General features: G+C 42.0%; 1 protein-coding gene across 1 annotated transcript in view; it reads right to left on the bottom strand.

Annotated features, from left to right (window-relative positions):
- Positions 1-226: 226 nt before the first annotated feature.
- zfhx3 (zinc finger homeobox 3) overlaps positions 227-17,483 on the bottom strand; it is a 135,818-nt gene continuing 118,561 nt past the window's right edge. Inside the window, 6 exon segments of the mRNA XM_040011218.1 lie at positions 227-6,875; positions 7,387-8,317; positions 8,319-12,919; positions 13,308-13,431; positions 16,567-16,767; positions 17,344-17,480. Coding sequence (XP_039867152.1) covers positions 5,131-6,875; positions 7,387-8,317; positions 8,319-12,919; positions 13,308-13,431; positions 16,567-16,767; positions 17,344-17,480 — 7,739 coding nt within the window. The 3' untranslated portion in view covers positions 227-5,130.

The following is a 17,483-nucleotide window of genomic DNA, read 5'->3' as shown; positions in this document are numbered from 1 at the left end:
ACTTGCTCTTTTTTGTACATTGCAAGGCTGTTTTTTTCTACCCTCAGATGGGCTGCCTGGAGCCACAGAGCCATGCTTATGAGGCTCGAAGGAGGAGTAATTCAAGGAAACAAAAAGAAAAAAACAAACAAAAAAGAAAAAAAAATAAAAGGATAAAAAAACATTGTGGCACCAGAAGTCACAAAAGGAACAGAGAGCTCCAAGTAACAGTTCATCTTTGAAGTTGGAGCAAATGGTTGTTTGGTTGTTAGTTTGGTTGTTAATTTTGGTTAATATGCTTTTTTTTTTTTCTTTTTCTTAGTGTAACTGCCTCTTTAAGAATGACAGCTTTGAGAACCCATCCCCTCTCTGTGTTGTTAATTTCTCTGTTTAGATAATGTAACCAACAGAGAGAGGGGTGAGCCGCCATTTGACTGGAGAGCTTTACTTGTCAACCGGAGACAAGCACGAGGAAATGAAACGGGTAGCAACATGAACTGGAAGATATGAAGCAAGCATCTCTGTCCATCCTGTCCTGAAATTTGGAAAATGTCCATCAAAGAGCAGAAGCGGAGGCAGAGCTGGAGAAATAAAGGACAGACAGAAAGGAGAAAGAGGCAGCTGGAGCCACTTAAGTTCAGTTTCCTCTAAAGACTTTCCTCTGTGTATGACACACGTCCATTGGTTCCAGAGTCCATTCGCATTACAGAGTTGTCAGTAATCAAATAAGGAGGTGGTTTTTAAAGCTGTTTTGAGCCTGGCTTTGGCTCCCATGCCCAGTTTTGTGTGCCCAGAGCCTCTCTTGTCCTCCTAACAAGATCTCCAAAGCTTCCCAGAGTCCTTTATCATTTCTTTTTATTCCTTCTTCATCTCAAAAAACAAACAAACAAATAAAAGAAAACAAACAGTTGATGTCTTGGTTTTAAATATATCTATATCTGTATACAGGTACACTTTCGTTTTCACAGTGGGCAAAAGATGACCTCTACAGCAAGACCTTGTCTTTATCCCTCTCTTGTAATTGTCCATTAAAATCAAGTATCCCAAATGTAAGGAGGTGGATCCCTGTATCCACAATAGCATTGTGTGCCGCAATAAAATATACACTTATCCGGGGCACGTTTTTTTTTCCTTTGTGTTTCAACTGCATAAAGCTTTGGCCACATTCATATATTCAATCAAAGTAAAAACTGCTCAGTGCTTCGGTATCATCGTTCTCATTTCCAATCGTTATCTTTTAAATTTGATTTTCTGAATTTCAGTTATTCACAATCCAGCTTCGTGGTTCAGCTTGTTTTGGTGAGTAACATATAACCAAAAAATAATAATAATTAAAGGCAAAGAAGAAGAAAAAAAATTGAATTGATGCTGGCTCTTATGACACGCACGCACATACACGCGCACAAACGTACAACGCACACTTACATAAACACACAAACCCATACAGAGTACATGCTGGCTGAATCTAATGTGAAGACCTCAACTGTGTCTTCCACAAAAGAGCCCAAAAGATTACACTTTGGAAAAAAAAGAGCAAAAAGTATCATTGAGACAATGAATATAAAGTGGCCAGGTCATAATTTTCGTTTTTGTCTCTCAATTTCAGCAATTCAATTTAAAGCTAGTGTTAATTTATGATAAAAAGTAATACACGGAAAATAAAATAAAATACTTCTAAGAAAATAATACATGTCTGACATTATCTGAAAAATAAAATAAAGCAAACATATTTTGAGGAAAAACTGTACAACTTAAGGATTGGGTTTCTTTTCAACACAAGAAAGCACAAGTGAACAGTATTTCAGGGAACTGGACTTGAGACGTAGCAAGCTTGCAGACCAGATCTACTGACTTTCAACAGCATGCTGTAGTATTAACACCAAATACCATTTCTCGACAAGATGTAGCATTTTTAAACACCTTTGAGATTGTGCCTTTTTAGTCATTAGGGCAAAAATATATTGACTATACAATAGTGGCCAAAAAAGTAGTTCTCCACAAATTTAAATATGTCTTGGTTTTGGTTTAATTAAAAAAGAAAAGACAAATTAAAATGATGATATCATAAGGGAGAAGGGCATGGTACCTACGCACATCCATTTCCATTGCAACAAAACGAAGTAAGTGACTTCTTTGGACATGAAAGCATCCTAACAATTTGAAAACAAGAGACATCTTCAAAAATATCCTCCTACTTTTTCCAGACATAATGCTTTGGAATGAAGATGTCTCTACCTGTAATCTATGTGTGGAAGTGGCACCCTGCAGACACATGCAACAAGTGACTGAGCGACAGCACCTCAGCAAAACGGCCGTTATTCCCCTCTGAGACTAGTTGTAGGTCGACTGGTATAAATGTTACTAAACCTATGAGACGCATCAGTACCAGATGTATTATATACATTTTTTGGTAACCACTATTACTTGCTTAACAAGTGAGCAACAACCTTGACTGGATGGAGGGATTTTCAGCAACGTTCCATGCCAGCACAAAATGACATATGGGGGTCGCTTTCTTCAGCAACCAATGATGCAAAAAATGTACACAACAGTTTACAGTCACTTCAAAAATGAGGAAAAAATAGATTGTGACAATTAAAAGCAATCAAATGAAACAGGATCAGTCCTTGCTTAAGAAAAATCCATTGTGATATTTGGAATGCACTGTTCTTTACAAACGTTATAGATCATTGGCTTTAAACATTGGTCTATTCAAAAAAAAGAAAATCGGCAAAATGTCCTTTGGAACATATATTCACAGTCTTCAAAGTTCCGTTTTTGCAACAAGAAAAAAAAAAAAGGTGTTGCAGAGGCAAGAAATTGGTTTATTGTTTGTTTTAAAGCTTAGCCAAAAGCAAAATGAGCATGCATCTAGGTACTCTTTTTTTTTTTCCTCAAAATTCTACATTAGCAGCAAAACGTATGTCCTTGAAGACCAGACCTTATACATTTTCTTAAAAAAATTGACATTTGAATGTGACAAAAGTCAAACAAAGATTAATAACCTCTATCTTACAAACTGCAATGGCTCTGTAACGGTGCTACTCCACAATGCAAGGACAAGGGCCCTTTTTGGTTTTTGGTATTTACGTAAAAAAGCCACCTGTTTGCTTGCAAAGAAGCAAAATCGGCAACTCTGATGCGTACTCCTTTATCTTTTAAAACTTTGTTTCTTTCCTCTAAAAACAGCAACAAATTCTCAAGTATAAAGAACCCTCTTTTCTCATCTTTATGCACCAATGGTGAAAGTGTTTAGTCTTTGGATTTTCTTTTTGTCTTAAAGCGTGAGAATTATTATTAGTATTCTTTTTTCATTTTCACTTATGACAAAAAAAAGGTAAAAAAAAAAAAAAAAAAAGACCGTAGCCACACTACATGAAGAACAAAAGACCTGCTTTGTATACATATCTACAAACACAGGAGAGCGAGAGAGAAAAATAAGTGCCGAGAGAGGAAAACGAAGAGTGAAAAATAGGAGTCAGACAGTGATAAGTGCACAAAGGTAACACAAAAATTAAATTAAATAAAACTTTCAATATTTCACCCATTATCTTTTTCATTTTGGTTAGAGCAATACCAACCAAATCATAAAATTTAAATAATGCTAAAAGAGGATCCTGCCTTGTCAGGAGGGGCATTTGGGTTCATGTTTCCCAAGAAGTTAAGAATAAGACAGAAATAAAGTTTCGATAAATTACCTGTCCATAATCTAGACTATCGGAATGACCAAGACAACATCAAATGAAGTGTCATAAAATTGGACAATACAAAAGCTAAATGTACATAAAGGTTTTTTTTTCCTCCAACCTACCATACTGTTTAAATTCGTTTCCAATGCAACATTCTACTTAACACCAAAAATGCTTGTATCTATCATAAATACAGAAGGCTGATTCTTTTTTTTCTTTTTTCTTTTTTAATTAAAACTATTCATCGCCCGTTATCACGTCTGCAATGCTTTCCTTGTATGGGATAATCGGGACTGTAACTTCCCCACTTTGAAAGGATTTCTGATATTGAAATCAGCAAATCGTTTGACCCTATTTGAATGCCCAGAAACAATGCCTTATCAAAATTTAATTCAACTTAAACTTTCTATTAGTAAATCAAGTTCAGAAAGAAAACAATAATAATGCTCATCTCCTGTTGGAAACACAAGGTGAAAACATGAATTTCTGTAACAGAAAAACATCTGTGAGCTGTTGACCTGAGAATAAAATAGACATTACATTATTCTTTCACTTTTGCAAGCCATTGGTATCTGAATGCTTAAATAGCAAGAAAACTGATAGACTATTCTCCCATACAGTACATACTGGCTTTTTGTGGCTGTGCTATTAAGTAGAAATTATTACAAAACAAAGGGACAGCTCGTTGACTTGCATTTCTTCAAAAGGGTTCTTGGGCCATCTGTCAACTTTGAGGCAGTCCATTGCCATACAGTACAGCATTCCTCCACCATTACCCAAAACGTAACTGCAGCGATCTTTTTCTGTTCTCACATATTAGTATGCCTGTACACAGATTAGCCACGACATTAAAAACACTGACAGCTGATTAAAAAAAAGAAATTGTTCACCTCGTTACAGTGTGATGCTGGGAAACCTTGGCATTCATGCGGATGGTATTTTGACCAACCGCACAGCAGGATTAAGGAACACGACAAAGAACCTAAGGCGTTAACCTGGCCTTCAACCTCCCCGGACCTCAACACAATCCCAGTCTGCAGCCGACATCCCAGTACCAGAAACCACGGGACACACTGAAGGGTCAAGTGTCCGTGCCCTGATGGGTCATAAACTATTTTGCTGGCACAATGGGGCATACACAATTTAATGCAGGTGGTTTTAATGTTGTGGCTGATCGGTGCGTTTCGGTTGAGTTAAAACAAAAACGAAAGAAAAACAAAGAAATACAAAAATGAAAACCAGCATGTTGATATGGGAAAACAATCCACTAACATTTAAAATTTTTGGTTACAAGCTTTGGAATTGCAGTTAGTCTTTACACATCTTTTTCTGAAATTGGTTTGTATACTTTTAATGTATTTTTAACATTGCTGCTTTTTATGGGTTTTTTTAATTTTTGGATTTTTTTTTTTTTGTCTTTTAGGGAGTTTTTTTTAAATATCGTCCATCACTGAAAGCTCTTTTACAATCTGATGGAGTCTGTTCCTACACTAGCAAGATTACTACTACAACTATTACTGTCTTTGACAAAGCCAGGCTGCTGCGGCTCCTCCGCCGTCCTGCCCAGCCTGTTTGCTGACTTCTGACTGCTGTCAGAGTCAGACTCGTCGGTAAAGACGTCTGTTGGTATCGAGGTCTGAACTCCTGAGGTGCTCAATGAACTTGAGGTAACCGTTGAAGGTGAGGACACTGGAGGAAAAGAGGAGGAAGAAGAGGAGGGACTAGCATTGGGCTTCCCAGCTAAAGCTCTGGGGAAAGGGGCCTGGGGCCAGGGTTTTCCGGCAGCTGTGGTGTTGAGTTGGGTAGTAGAGGAGGAGCACAAAGATGAGGAGACAGCAGAAGATGGCATGGTGGCTGATGTTGTTGGCGGGGGAGGAGGGCTGCTGATGGGATGAGTGGCAGACTGCGAGGTAGATGCGGTGTTAGGATTGGGGAAGCAGGCTGAAGAGTGAGGTAATAAACTAGTAGCGTGCTCTTTGGCATTTCTGACCGATCTCTTGATTGTTCTGTGTTTGTGCAATGCCGATTCCAGGTGTTGACTGAGTGCTTTCTCCCCATCCAACGTAGTGTCACAAGCCAGGCAGTCATAGAGACTTCCAGCCCCTACACCTACGCCACCGGGGACACGCAGCAACATCTCTTGCAGGTTTGCCACAGACTGACCGAAAAAGCAGTTCGATTTAAGGTGGGTAATAGCCGCTTCTTCCTTGGTGAAAACAGCTTGACACTTGCGGCATGCCAGTTTATACTGCACCTTGGGGACGATATACTGGTCTAGATGGGTGTCCACAGGTTTGCCATCCATCTCATTCTGCTCGGAGGGTACTGTAGTATGAGAAGAGGAGGAGGAGGACGAGGAGGAAGAGGACGAGGAGGAAGTGGGAGGTTCACTTTGTGGATTGCCCTTTTGCTCCTCTGATTTCGCTGGATCTTTGGCAGAATCTTTGCGATCCCCCAAGGTTTGAGGGGGAACTGAAGTTTGGCTCGCCTTGGGTTGCTGGATCTGCTGAAGCTGCCGCTGCTGCTGCTGTAGTGCCTCCTGCAAGCTCTGCTGATATTGCTGGTAATGCTGCAGTAGGGACCCTGGAGACAGGCCCATCAGTGCTTGTGACAATGCTGGGTTGTAAGGGAAGAGACTTTCCATACCATACATTGGTTGCAGGTAGCCCCCTTGTAGAGCCCCAGGAATCTGAGGGGTATAATATGGGGAAAAGCCAGGCATGAAGTAGGGTAGAAACTGGTTTGTGAGGAGAGCTGTGGGATCTGATGCCAAAGCAGCCTGGAGGGCCTGAAGCTGGGCAGGATCTACCACATACTCCATTCCAGGTGTGGGCATAGAAGTGGCAGGAACAGCTGTTTCAGGTTTCTCCTTTTTGGCGCTGGCAGCAGAAGTGGAAGGGGCGGGGGTGCTTCCAGTTGATGATGGAGTTGAGGGCTTCTCTGTCTTTTCCTTGGCTTTCTCCTTCTCTTTTACTCTCTCAGCATCTCGTTCTTTGGGGGGTTCAGGTCGCGACTGACTGGTTGAGGACGTGGAATTGGAGGTGGAGTTTGAGTGGGAAGTAGACGTGTTGGTCTGGGCTGGGCTGGATGCGGTGAGAGACGATGAGGAGGGAGGCTTGTTGGGCAATCCAGACGTGGGGAGGCTAGGTGAGGGAACACTGGCACCAGGCATGTTCAGGAGGTTTGAAGGTTTTGGAGGAGTTAAAGCTGCAAATGTGTCAAATACAGACAAGAAAATAAGACTTAATAGGTTTTTATTTCATGGTAGTGCAGTGCCTTTTTAAAAGATTATTCAGCTGTAACAAAACTAATTAATTAAACAATACTGAAAGGTGATACAAAAGAGGCAAACGATTATTTTTATGTGAATCATAAAAAGCTTTGTGAAATGACTACAAATATCACAAAATCAAAGCCTTGTACTTTGTGGTATTTTCTGGTCTAAAGCTTAAGTGTTAGCATTTGAGACAGGTTGGGTACATAATAGCACAACAATAGCAACAATGGCAAAGGTCATTAAATTATGTCAGATATATTTGCATCAGTGTTAATGAATATATGTGGCAGATGGATTCATAGTTAGATCTGATGCCTGGAAATACACAGTACTTCCTGTAGCAATGGATGATCATTTATTAAACTAGTTTAGTTGAGAAAACCCATCTGCAACTCTAAACCTGAAGTGTTAGTAGTGAAAAAATGCCAAATAGTGACGTACCTGAATTAGATGAGTTAAAGCTGGGAAGAGAGGGGCTGCCAACCCCTGGTAAAAGGACAGGTGGGATGCCTTGCAGGTTTGGATAGGCCGACTGGAGATTTAAAGCCTGCATTGCAGGGTTATCAAACATCCCCTGTTGCTGCATGGCCTGTTGCTGCGCCAATCCTAAAACTTCATTGGCCTTCTTAATGCGGTCCATTTCTTGCTGGGCCATAAGTTGGCGGACAGTAGCTGGGTCAAAGTACTCTTTCTCTTTATCGATCTGGCTGCCAATAGTATCCTTCACCTTAGAGATGTGTTGCTGGGAGAAAATGTGATCGCGAACAGAGAGGCGAGCGCTATATTTAACACCACACAAAGTGCACTCAGTCTTCGGCCCCTCGTAAGACGTCTGATTTATTCCGAAGTGCTTGGCCATATTGAGCTTTGCCTTTTTCTCCTTTGCGCGAGCATTTTGAAACCACACCTGAACCACTCTCTTTGGAAGTCCAATATCATTGCCAAGTACCTCGCATTCCAGCATGGTAGGTGTCCTGTAGTCGTTAAAACAGGATTTTAACACTTTCAGCTGGAGGTTAGTCATCTGGGTTCGGAAGCGCTTTTGGCCAGGTCTATCTCCACCTTCAAGGCTCCTGCTACCAGAGGCTCCAGGACTTGGTGAGCAGGGGTCAGCCAGACTGGACGTCTCACTGTGGTCAATCATATGTTCATTTTCATAGTCCTTAGCATAATAGCTTGTTGCAGGGCTCACTAGTCCCGAGGACATCTGGTCATCATTTTCAAGGATGGGAGCTGTGCCCCCAGACTTAGACAGGTAATCGCCACTATTTTGGCTGTGCTTTGCATCAGCACTGTCATTATCAGCATTAGCCTCATCACCTGTGGTTGTGTCTGTAATGGCTGTATTCACAGAAGAGCAGTCATCATTATCCGAGTTTGCTCTGATCAAAGTTCAGGTTCATAGAGGACATTGTGGCACTCTCAAAGTCTTCCATTCCTTCAACTTTGATGGACGAAGGGCTCAGTAGACCCCTTGGAGACAAGTCCAAGCCTTTGTTCATGGGTGACATGGAGGAGCTTTGTCCATCACTGTTTGTAGTAGGGGGTAGCTGGGAGTAACCTGATGTATCAAGAGCATCCATTTTTATTTGCATGTTCTCCTGCTCAGGTAACATACCGCTGAGAGTTAAATTATATCCAGCACGTTTGGCTTCATGCCAGTGACGAGAGCGAATGTGTGCTTCAAGGGCAGTCTTTGCTTTAAAAAGAGCTCGACAAAAAGGACACCTACGATGAGCTTGGGCTGGCCCAACAGCTCTAAACTGGCCTTTTCTCTCTCTGGCTCTGGTATTCTGGAACCACACTTGCACAACTCTCTTTTTCAAACCCACCTCAACAGCAATGTGGTCAAGCATTTTACGCGTAGGATTAGAATCTAATAAATACTTCTGATATAAGATCTCTAGCTGTTCAGGTGTGATGGTGGTTCTAAGCCTCTTGTCTCGCTGTGGCTCTTCTCCACTATTTGTGCTATCGTTTTCTCCTGGACTAGTGCTAGCTTTCTCCTCTAACTTCCTTTTCAGGGAGTTCATAGTGGAGGTTGGGGTGGACGGAGAGGTGGCAGAGCTGCTTGGAATTTGTGGCATCCCAGAGATTAGCTGGGTTGCCAGGAGAGGATTGCTAGGATCAAAAAGCATGAAAGACATGTCAATTGGACGGTCGAGGAACTGCGGGTGGATGAATTGATTTTGCACAGAAAGGAAGTGTAATTGCTGGTGTTCCTGCCAGTGCTCAAAGGAGGGGAAGCCAATTTTGCACTGCTCACACTGGTATGGGATCATCTGCTGTGCCAGTTGTTGTGTGGCAGAGGTCAAGTGTGGATTGAGGCCCATGTGAGAGCTTTGTGATGAAGGCTGGCTTGTCTGTGAGGCTGACAGACCACTCTGCTGTTGCTGCTGAGAAAAGGAAGGAGTTGAATGCTTGGAGGGCTTAGAAACATTTTGGATCTTCTCTTCTCTCTGTGGTCTCTGGTGTTGTACCTCAGATTGAGGTTGGTGCACAATTTCCTGCTTAATGGAGGTTTGGTTTTCTCGCGGATCAGCGGTTATTTCTGGTAACTGCTTGGGCTTCTCATCATAGAGGTTTGAGGTGGTTGCTGGTGATGCCTCCTCTTTCTCGGTGGAAGGGAGGTGTGAGAATGCTGAAGTCGTGGGTGGAAGTGGGCAGAGACTCGAAGAGGAGGGCATTGGGGTGTGACAGGAAGACCCAGAGGGAGTGTAACATTCATGGGAAAAATCCATTGAATCCTCATTTTGGCTGTCATACTGTCCATCCTCATCTTCATCTTTGTAACACAGCTTCTTTTGGTGTTTTATTAGATCAAATATACGCTGGAAAACGAGACTACATTTCTTGCACTGGTAGTTCAGGTTAGATGTGCGAATGTATCGGTCGTTTGACAGTTCTCTTCTTTCACCATCTTTCCCTCCATCACCTTGATTTTCATAATTCTTCCTTGCTTTCTGACGCGCATTTTGGAACCACACAACAATAACACGGGTGGGGAGGCTCAAAAGGTTTGAGAGCTGTTCAAATTCATCATCTTTAGGATAAGCATTGGCATCAAAGAAATCTTGCAGAACTCTTAGCTGGTAGTCAGTAAACCTAGTCCTGGATGATCTCTTGCTTCCATAGTATTCGTGTTTCTGAGGTTCAGGAGAAGGAGGTTTGGAATCAATTTTAGTGTCTTCCAGAGTTGTTGTTGGTGGATTGTTGAAATTGTAAGGCGAGTCTTTATTGCGCTGCCTTTCTTTGAAAAGGGTGTTTCTGAACCAGTGCTTTATCACTTTTTGTGGAAGCCCTGACTTGTCTGCCATCTCTTTGATCTGGTCCTCATTTGGTGAATTGTTGATATCAAAGTACTGTCGTAGGACCCTAAGCTGGTCGTCGGTGATGCGTGTCCGTGGTCTTTTGTTCTGCTGCAGCATGGCTGGTGTCAGTTGCTGTTGGTAGAGTTGGGCCAGGTCTGAAGCCAGGCTTGGCTCAACAGACGGCAACTGGGGAGGCAACTGAGTAGGCAGGGACTGAAGAGACATGGGCTGCATCATAAGTGGGGAGAAGAGCGGCAAATCCATTGGCATGGGTATTTGTGTCATTGGAACTGGTGCCTGTGGAGGTGGCACGGTTGGAGGTGTGAGTGAGGCATTAGACACAGGTATATTTGGGGTGGGAGCTCTTTGGGGTGGAGGAGGAGGTGGGGGTGGAGGAGGGGGAGGTGGTGGAGCTGGAGTAGCCTCTGGTGTAGGCGGTCTCAGTGGGTAGAGCTTATCATAATGTTCTCTGTATTCCTTGGCAAACCTCTCAAGGGATCGGAATGGAAAGAAAGCCTGGTGGATATGCTCCTGGTGACTCTTCAGAATCAGTATGTTTGAAAACAGCTTGCCACAGGCTTCACATTCCAGCTTCTCCAATCCCCCAATGGGATCTATGACTCTTGTTATTCCACCTGGACCACTTGATCCAGTAGGTCCAGCTGTCTTTTTCTGAGCTTTCTGTTTATTTTCATTGTACTGAATTACTAACTCAAACCCAAAATTTTCCAGCAGGGCTTTAGTTGCATTTCCTCGAGCATCTGAAGCAATCCTTGGTGGAGGCAAGCCAGTATCATGGTTTATGTTTATTGAAATATGCTGACTCTCCCTTTCTTTTGGCCTGCTGTCTGCAGAATCCTTATTTACATAGTCCTCATTTTTTTCGCTTGCATGCCTCTCCCTTTGTATTTCTCTGTCCTTGTCATTCTGAGAGGAGGGAGGTTTCTGCTTTAATTCAGCTTGTTGGAGGAGTGATGCACTCTGTTGCAGCAACGCCATTTGGCTCTGAACCTGCAAGTGTGATTGTTGTTGCTGCTGCTGCTGTTGCTGCTGCTGCTGCTGCTGTTGTTGCTGCTGTTGCTGCTGCTGTTGCTGCTGAAGGTGGTGGTGCATCAATTGCTGCTGCAAGCAACTCTGTTGGGCTGAGTTTTTAAGATCTTCAAGCAAAGAGCTGGGGGATCCAGCTAAGCCAAGTGCTGAGCTGCTGATGCTGATCTCAGGATTTAGCTGAAATTCTGCTCCAGGGATGTAGAAAGGAAACAGCAACTGCTGCTGCTGCAGAGGCAGAAGTGCATCAGTTGTCATTGGGAAGTGCTGCAGAAGTGCTGGGTTGAACAGCTGCGACTGTAGAAGAGCAGCTTGCTGCTGGAGCTCTTGTTGAAGCTGTGCTTGAGCTTGGGCTTGAGCCTGAGCCAATTGCTGTTGCTGCTGAAGCTGTTGCTGTTGCCCCCTTGCAGAGAGAATGTCTGAAAATTTGGACTTTTTCACTTCGTGGTTCTCAGATGGTGAGGAGTGGCAGCTCACCGAGGAATTCCCCTGGTTTTCAGTGTTGTGAGTCTGGCTTGTGTGGTTTCCTCCTAGAATATGCTGGGCTGCCTGACTCCCAGAAGAGCTGTGGTTGGTGGAGCTAGTGTTTGAGTTGCTGGCTGGGCTTGGACTTGATGTTGATGTGCTCATGCCGGATCCTCCACTGCTTAAACCAGTTGCGCTTGCAGAGCTAGTGATCCCCCCTGCTGCCTCAAGTTTGGCTGCCCTAGCTTTGGTCTGGTGTAGAACAGAGCGCATGTGGATTTCCAAAGTTGAACTCTGGCTATATGCCACATTACAAGTGCTGCACTTGAATGGCTTGTTGTCAGGGCTGCTGGTAGGCTCAGGTTGACCAGTAGTAGACTCCTGAAGAGCCCTCTTCACCTTGTGTAGGTGGGAGACAGAGTTGTAATGAACCAGAAGGATGTTCTTCTGTGTAAAAGACTCTTTGCATACAGTGCATTTAAAAGGACGAGATGGATCCAAGAATTTCTCCATCGTAAAGTTTGGGCCCTTTCTGAATGGCAATGCACGTTTAGGTTCAGATCCAGAATCTTCCTGCAGTGAGCCAGAGTCACTGCCTGTCGGGCTTTGTTTTTCCTCTGGATCACTTTCATCTCCATCTTTGTCATCCTCTCCCAGACTTCCATGTTCTTCACCAAGGCTTGGATCACCCATTGCCATAATGTCACCATTCATCAATAATCCCCCATACAGCTGCTGGATGTCAGCTTCACTCAGTTCCAGGTGGCTGGTTTCTAAATGCTTCTTCAGTGCCTGTAGTGTTCTGAAGCTTCGCTGGCAAAGACAGCACATGGTGGCTGCCCTGATCACATGATATTGTGAATGGAGTTGTAATTTCTCCACAGTCTTGAAGGCCAGACTACACTGGTTGCAGCGGTACTTGTAGACATGCCGATCTGAAACAGGCAACTGGTGCCTTTTGTTGTGAACCTCATTGAAGTGCATTTGTAGGGAGTTAGAGGTCTTGAACAATTGATTACAGCCTTTCTTCCAGCACAGGAATCCTGTGGCATCCTCCCGTTCTGATTGTTGATCTTCCAGAGGTGACTTGCGAGCTTCAGCTATTTCAGTAGGGAGTGACACCCCTTTTTCTGGATCAGCATCTGATGCATCTGTGAATAAATAAGTCAAGAGAAGATAGCCATTCATCAGATTCTACATTTGCTGAGTGGAATTTTTCCAGTAATATCAATAAAGGACATTCAGTGTGTTAGTGGCATGGAAAGGTGCCAAAAAAAACAAACAAGCCAAGCACTGACTAATTACAAAATCTGCAAACACCAACAATCTTTCATAATGTGTTGGTGTGAATGCAGGCCAAAATTGTGAAATGCTTCAGTAATAACAATTTTTTCCAGCCTATGCAATAAATACTGACTTTTCCAAAGTGTAAATACACAGGTATAAGGTTGTAGAATGTAGCTGAATCTCATTAATATACACCAAGTGCATTAACATGCTCACTACAGAACACATAGCTTTTAACAAACAGATACTAACCAGCTTGCTTCTTTGTATCTTCAGCGTTAGAGTTGGATGTAGCATGAGGGGTGCTCTGCGGCTCTCTGTCTGGACTTGGCACAGGTATGAACATGCTTGCTGGTAGTGCTTCAGTTGTCGTCACCTGGAAAAACAATTGTAAAGGAATGAGCAAACAGGTGAGGTAATGTCATCTCTTAGTTTAAACGACTACATGAAAGAATACTGACACAAACAAGAGGATACACAAAGACGTTACTTAGCTACTTACATACATACATATACACATATACATTCTCCAGTCCCCCACATATATCCATGACAGAAGAAAGGTTACTTTTGTGTGATCCCTCAAGAAATGAGATAGATTTCTTGAGTACTAGTGTTTTTGTTTGCTAATTACTTAACAAAACACAGTACGTACTAATAAAGTAGAAAAATGAACCTAGCTTCCCCCTGGTCTCAGAGGGTTATGGTCAATCGTGAGTAACTGATTGCACAACATCTGTTTATTCTTGCTGCTCTCCCCTAACTTAGCTCATATTTCGCCCTCTGATTGCCCCCAAACCTGACACTTCATTAAACATTCTCATTAAACAGGTCACCAGTGAGCAATATTCCATAGAGTTTAATTTAGTAATAAGACTCTACCTTTGTTAGCTTTTTTTCAATTAACTTTACAAGCAGAGTAATAATCTTCAGTCTACGAGTTGCATTTCAGTTTACATCACCTCTCCCGTTTTTCCTTCTGCGTTGCCTCTATATTAAGACTTTTGATTGGTAGTTCTTTCAAGTAATACCAATTAAAGGTGCCTTGCATAAGGGACACGAAAGAGGAAAGGGATCTTGCATATTGCTGGGCCCCAAGTATAAATGTTGGTCTATACACAGAACATATTCTGTATGCTTTCTAATTACTCCTCTAATAACAGTGAGAACACAACTGAAAGTACCGTAGCATGTCATATAACCTCTGGGTGAGATCGAAATAGAGCAGAATCTGCCCTGAAGCAACAGGATTTTTGAGGTCTGGTGTAATCCTTTATATCCCAAAGTCAAACACTATATGACAACTGTGGTCACACATTTACCAGAAGACATCCACACATTCCCGTCTTTGTTTGTGTTACCTCTTTATTTCTTAAAAATGAAACATAGAAAATTAGTGCAACCAGCATAGAAACGCTTAAAAAAAATTTACATTACAAATTTGACTGTTTATAGACAACTGCTTCATTAGGCGATTAGAGGCAAGAGCAGAGTATCCCAAGGTCACTTTTAATTTGGACAGCCTAATTGCCAAACATAGTTCAAAATGGCTATCATCCAGTCAGACTCCAAATTAATGAAGCACAATTATTTTCATTACCCCTATCTTCCACAGACAGAAAATGAGACATAAAATCAGAGAGGGAGGATTGGAGGAGTATGTATATATTATACATATAGTTTTCTATCTATCATCTCTTTACATCTATCCATCCATCCATTCATCCATCCATCCATCCACTGAATGTCAGGGAAAAGCATTACAGACGTGCAAAAGAAAGGAAATTAACTGAAAGGAAAGGAAAGACGATAAGTGGACGAATGGATGAAGGTTGTTAGAGTGAATGCATCATTATGCATGCTTGGCAAGAAATAAAAGTCACCTATTTCAAAATTAATCAGGCTCCTCTCAGTAGACATGTGAAAAAGATAAAGTACCTTTCTATCTGCATTCACTAGTTATAAAAAGGTGCTGGCTTTAATGTGTGTTATATTACCTCTGTTCTATCTCTTCTTGTAGTGGTTCAGTACATTACTACCTCTATAAAAGAAATAAATACTGCCGTCTACCATACTAATGTGCTTGCCATTTACTTTCTGGATGGGAGATGAAGATGGTTAGGCAGCAGACAGAGCAATGTTTTATTCGCTGATTGTCCAGCAAGCTATTTAGCTTCACAAGATAGAAGAGAAAAAAGGTTTGCCCAGTGATTTACATAAAAACGGGGATAATAAAATTTTATTTCTCCTTGATGAGCATTAAAAGATGTGAGGAAATTTTTTTGCATAGGTACAAAAGTAAGTACCAGTGCACTGCGGCAGGTAAAGATTTCAGGGCTCATGGTACAAACCAGCCAAATCTTTCCCTGATAATACTGAGAGTGCACACTTGCGTTTAAAAAAACAAAACAAAACAAAAACAACAAAAAAAAGAACTCCATAAGCTGTAATTTAGTCAGATTAGTGGTGAATAACAACATTTCAGTTGGTTTTATTAAAATTTCATGAAGTGGTTTGACTGTTCATTATATTTTGATTAAGCAGTGTCACATTTGTTTCACCACAAATTGTAAAAGACCTTGTTTTGACTGGCACGCAGGTGATCATAGACATGGCAATAATGTCAGTGAACTAATAAATGAACTGGGAGCTAAGAGACCCGCTCATCTTGAAATGATTAAAAAACACAAAAACCGATTACAAGCTCCCCTCCCCAGATGACTTTGATTAGAAGAGAGCTGGAAAAGCCTTTCTGATTATGGGTACATTAAGACAATGAAGAAGAAAAGAAAAGAAAAAAAAACAGAAGAAAAGTATGCATCTTAAAAGGTTTGATGATTTGCAGCAAGCCAATGGGATTGCCTGTAGCCATTACACAATTAACAGCATTCTTTGTGTTGACTGAGTGCTCGCAATTTAGAGCAGTGAGGGCAAGAATGACACAGATACAGAGGCATTTCAGTGGAAGGGGATTCATTAGCAGTGAGTTGCTATTCTTTTCGACAATAATGAATCCTTACCACAGTCCTTCACACTGCTTGTCCCCTGACTGGCCATAATATAAGTACGTAGCAATACTCTCGACCTAGAGCTTTGATTAGCGGTTGCTTTCTTGCCTTCACCACTAAGTATAAAAGAATTTGGAGATAATAACACTCCGAGAGATTGGTCTGTGTGGATAGAAAACTGGAATAAAACTAGGTGCTATACATGCAATAAAGCTTGTGAAAGTTGGAAGGACATTTTTTTTCATCCACTTATTTTTCTCAGCTGCTGTAGTAAACTTGTATGCTAATGCTATGGCAGAGCTAAATGCTAAATGACCAGAGTAATAAAAATACTCCTATAGTCAAGCTAATGAATGCCACCCTAACAAAAGAGAAGCCAATTTCAATATACCTGGAAAAATAAAGATTAAAGAAATAATAAAAATAAAGAAATAAGGAGAGACATGGTAATAAACCCCTGCTGTGTCCAACCAAATGCAAAATACACCGAATACAGAACTCACTGTGGCAATGAGCTTATCAACGCAATCGGGTGCCACGCTGTGGAGATGTGTGAGGTGAAACTGCAGGTGGATCTTGTTGTTGAGCATGTCCTGGCACAACGGGCAACGTAACATGGGCTGGACAGAGTGCTGTGTCATCACGTGCATTCTGAGGCGATTCAGATCCGTGTTGGTAAACTTGCAGTATGGGCACTGGTACATCTGGGTGAAAGTAAAGACAGAACAGAGGAAGTGAGACAGGGAGGCGAGAGGAGAGGAAACACAGATCCACAAAGAGTTAATGGGGTGAAATGGGTGCACTGATCATGGTGGGCCTGCTTGAAGAGAAGCGGTGGATCAGGGATAGAGTGGGGGCCTCTTCCCTGAAGCAGGCAGATCCCTCTGATCACAGACAAGTGTGTAATACCAAGCACTGCTGAGTCCTGGCACCCACTTCAAAGTGCTCTCATCTGTCAAATACTATATTGATTTTCCACCTTATACACAATTAGCAGCGCAACTGCAGCAGGAAGCCTAATATAATTTTGAGTATATTTGAAAAGAAGATTTCTGCATAATATAAAAAAAGTCGGTGAGATAACCAACTGAAAATTATTAGTATATTTTTGTACTTTTTTTTTATAAATGATGTGCAAGTTTTAGACTTTTAATGAGGGCTTGGTAATTAAGGATGATATAACCTTTAGCAAGAAACCTCTAATTCAAAGTCTGGAAAATAGTTTTATGAACATCTGAGGGCATCAATATTCACAAAATACTGTGGTGTGGAACTCTCACCTGCTCCGCAGCACCCTTCTCAGCTGTCCTGGGTCGTTTCGAGGAGAGTGGGCTTTCTGAGGCCTCTGACCGTGAAGAGGGCCTTTTGGAAGGAATTGGGGAACCTGACTGGTGCCGTTCCAAGTGGCCGGACAAAGCTG

The sequence above is a fragment of the Simochromis diagramma genome, unplaced genomic scaffold (assembly GCF_900408965.1).
Source record: "Simochromis diagramma unplaced genomic scaffold, fSimDia1.1 OVJJ01000603.1, whole genome shotgun sequence".
NCBI classification, from domain to species: domain Eukaryota; kingdom Metazoa; phylum Chordata; class Actinopteri; order Cichliformes; family Cichlidae; genus Simochromis; species Simochromis diagramma.
The sequence above is the reverse complement of the archived record's forward strand: the minus strand, read 5'-3'. Positions and strand labels throughout refer to the sequence as shown.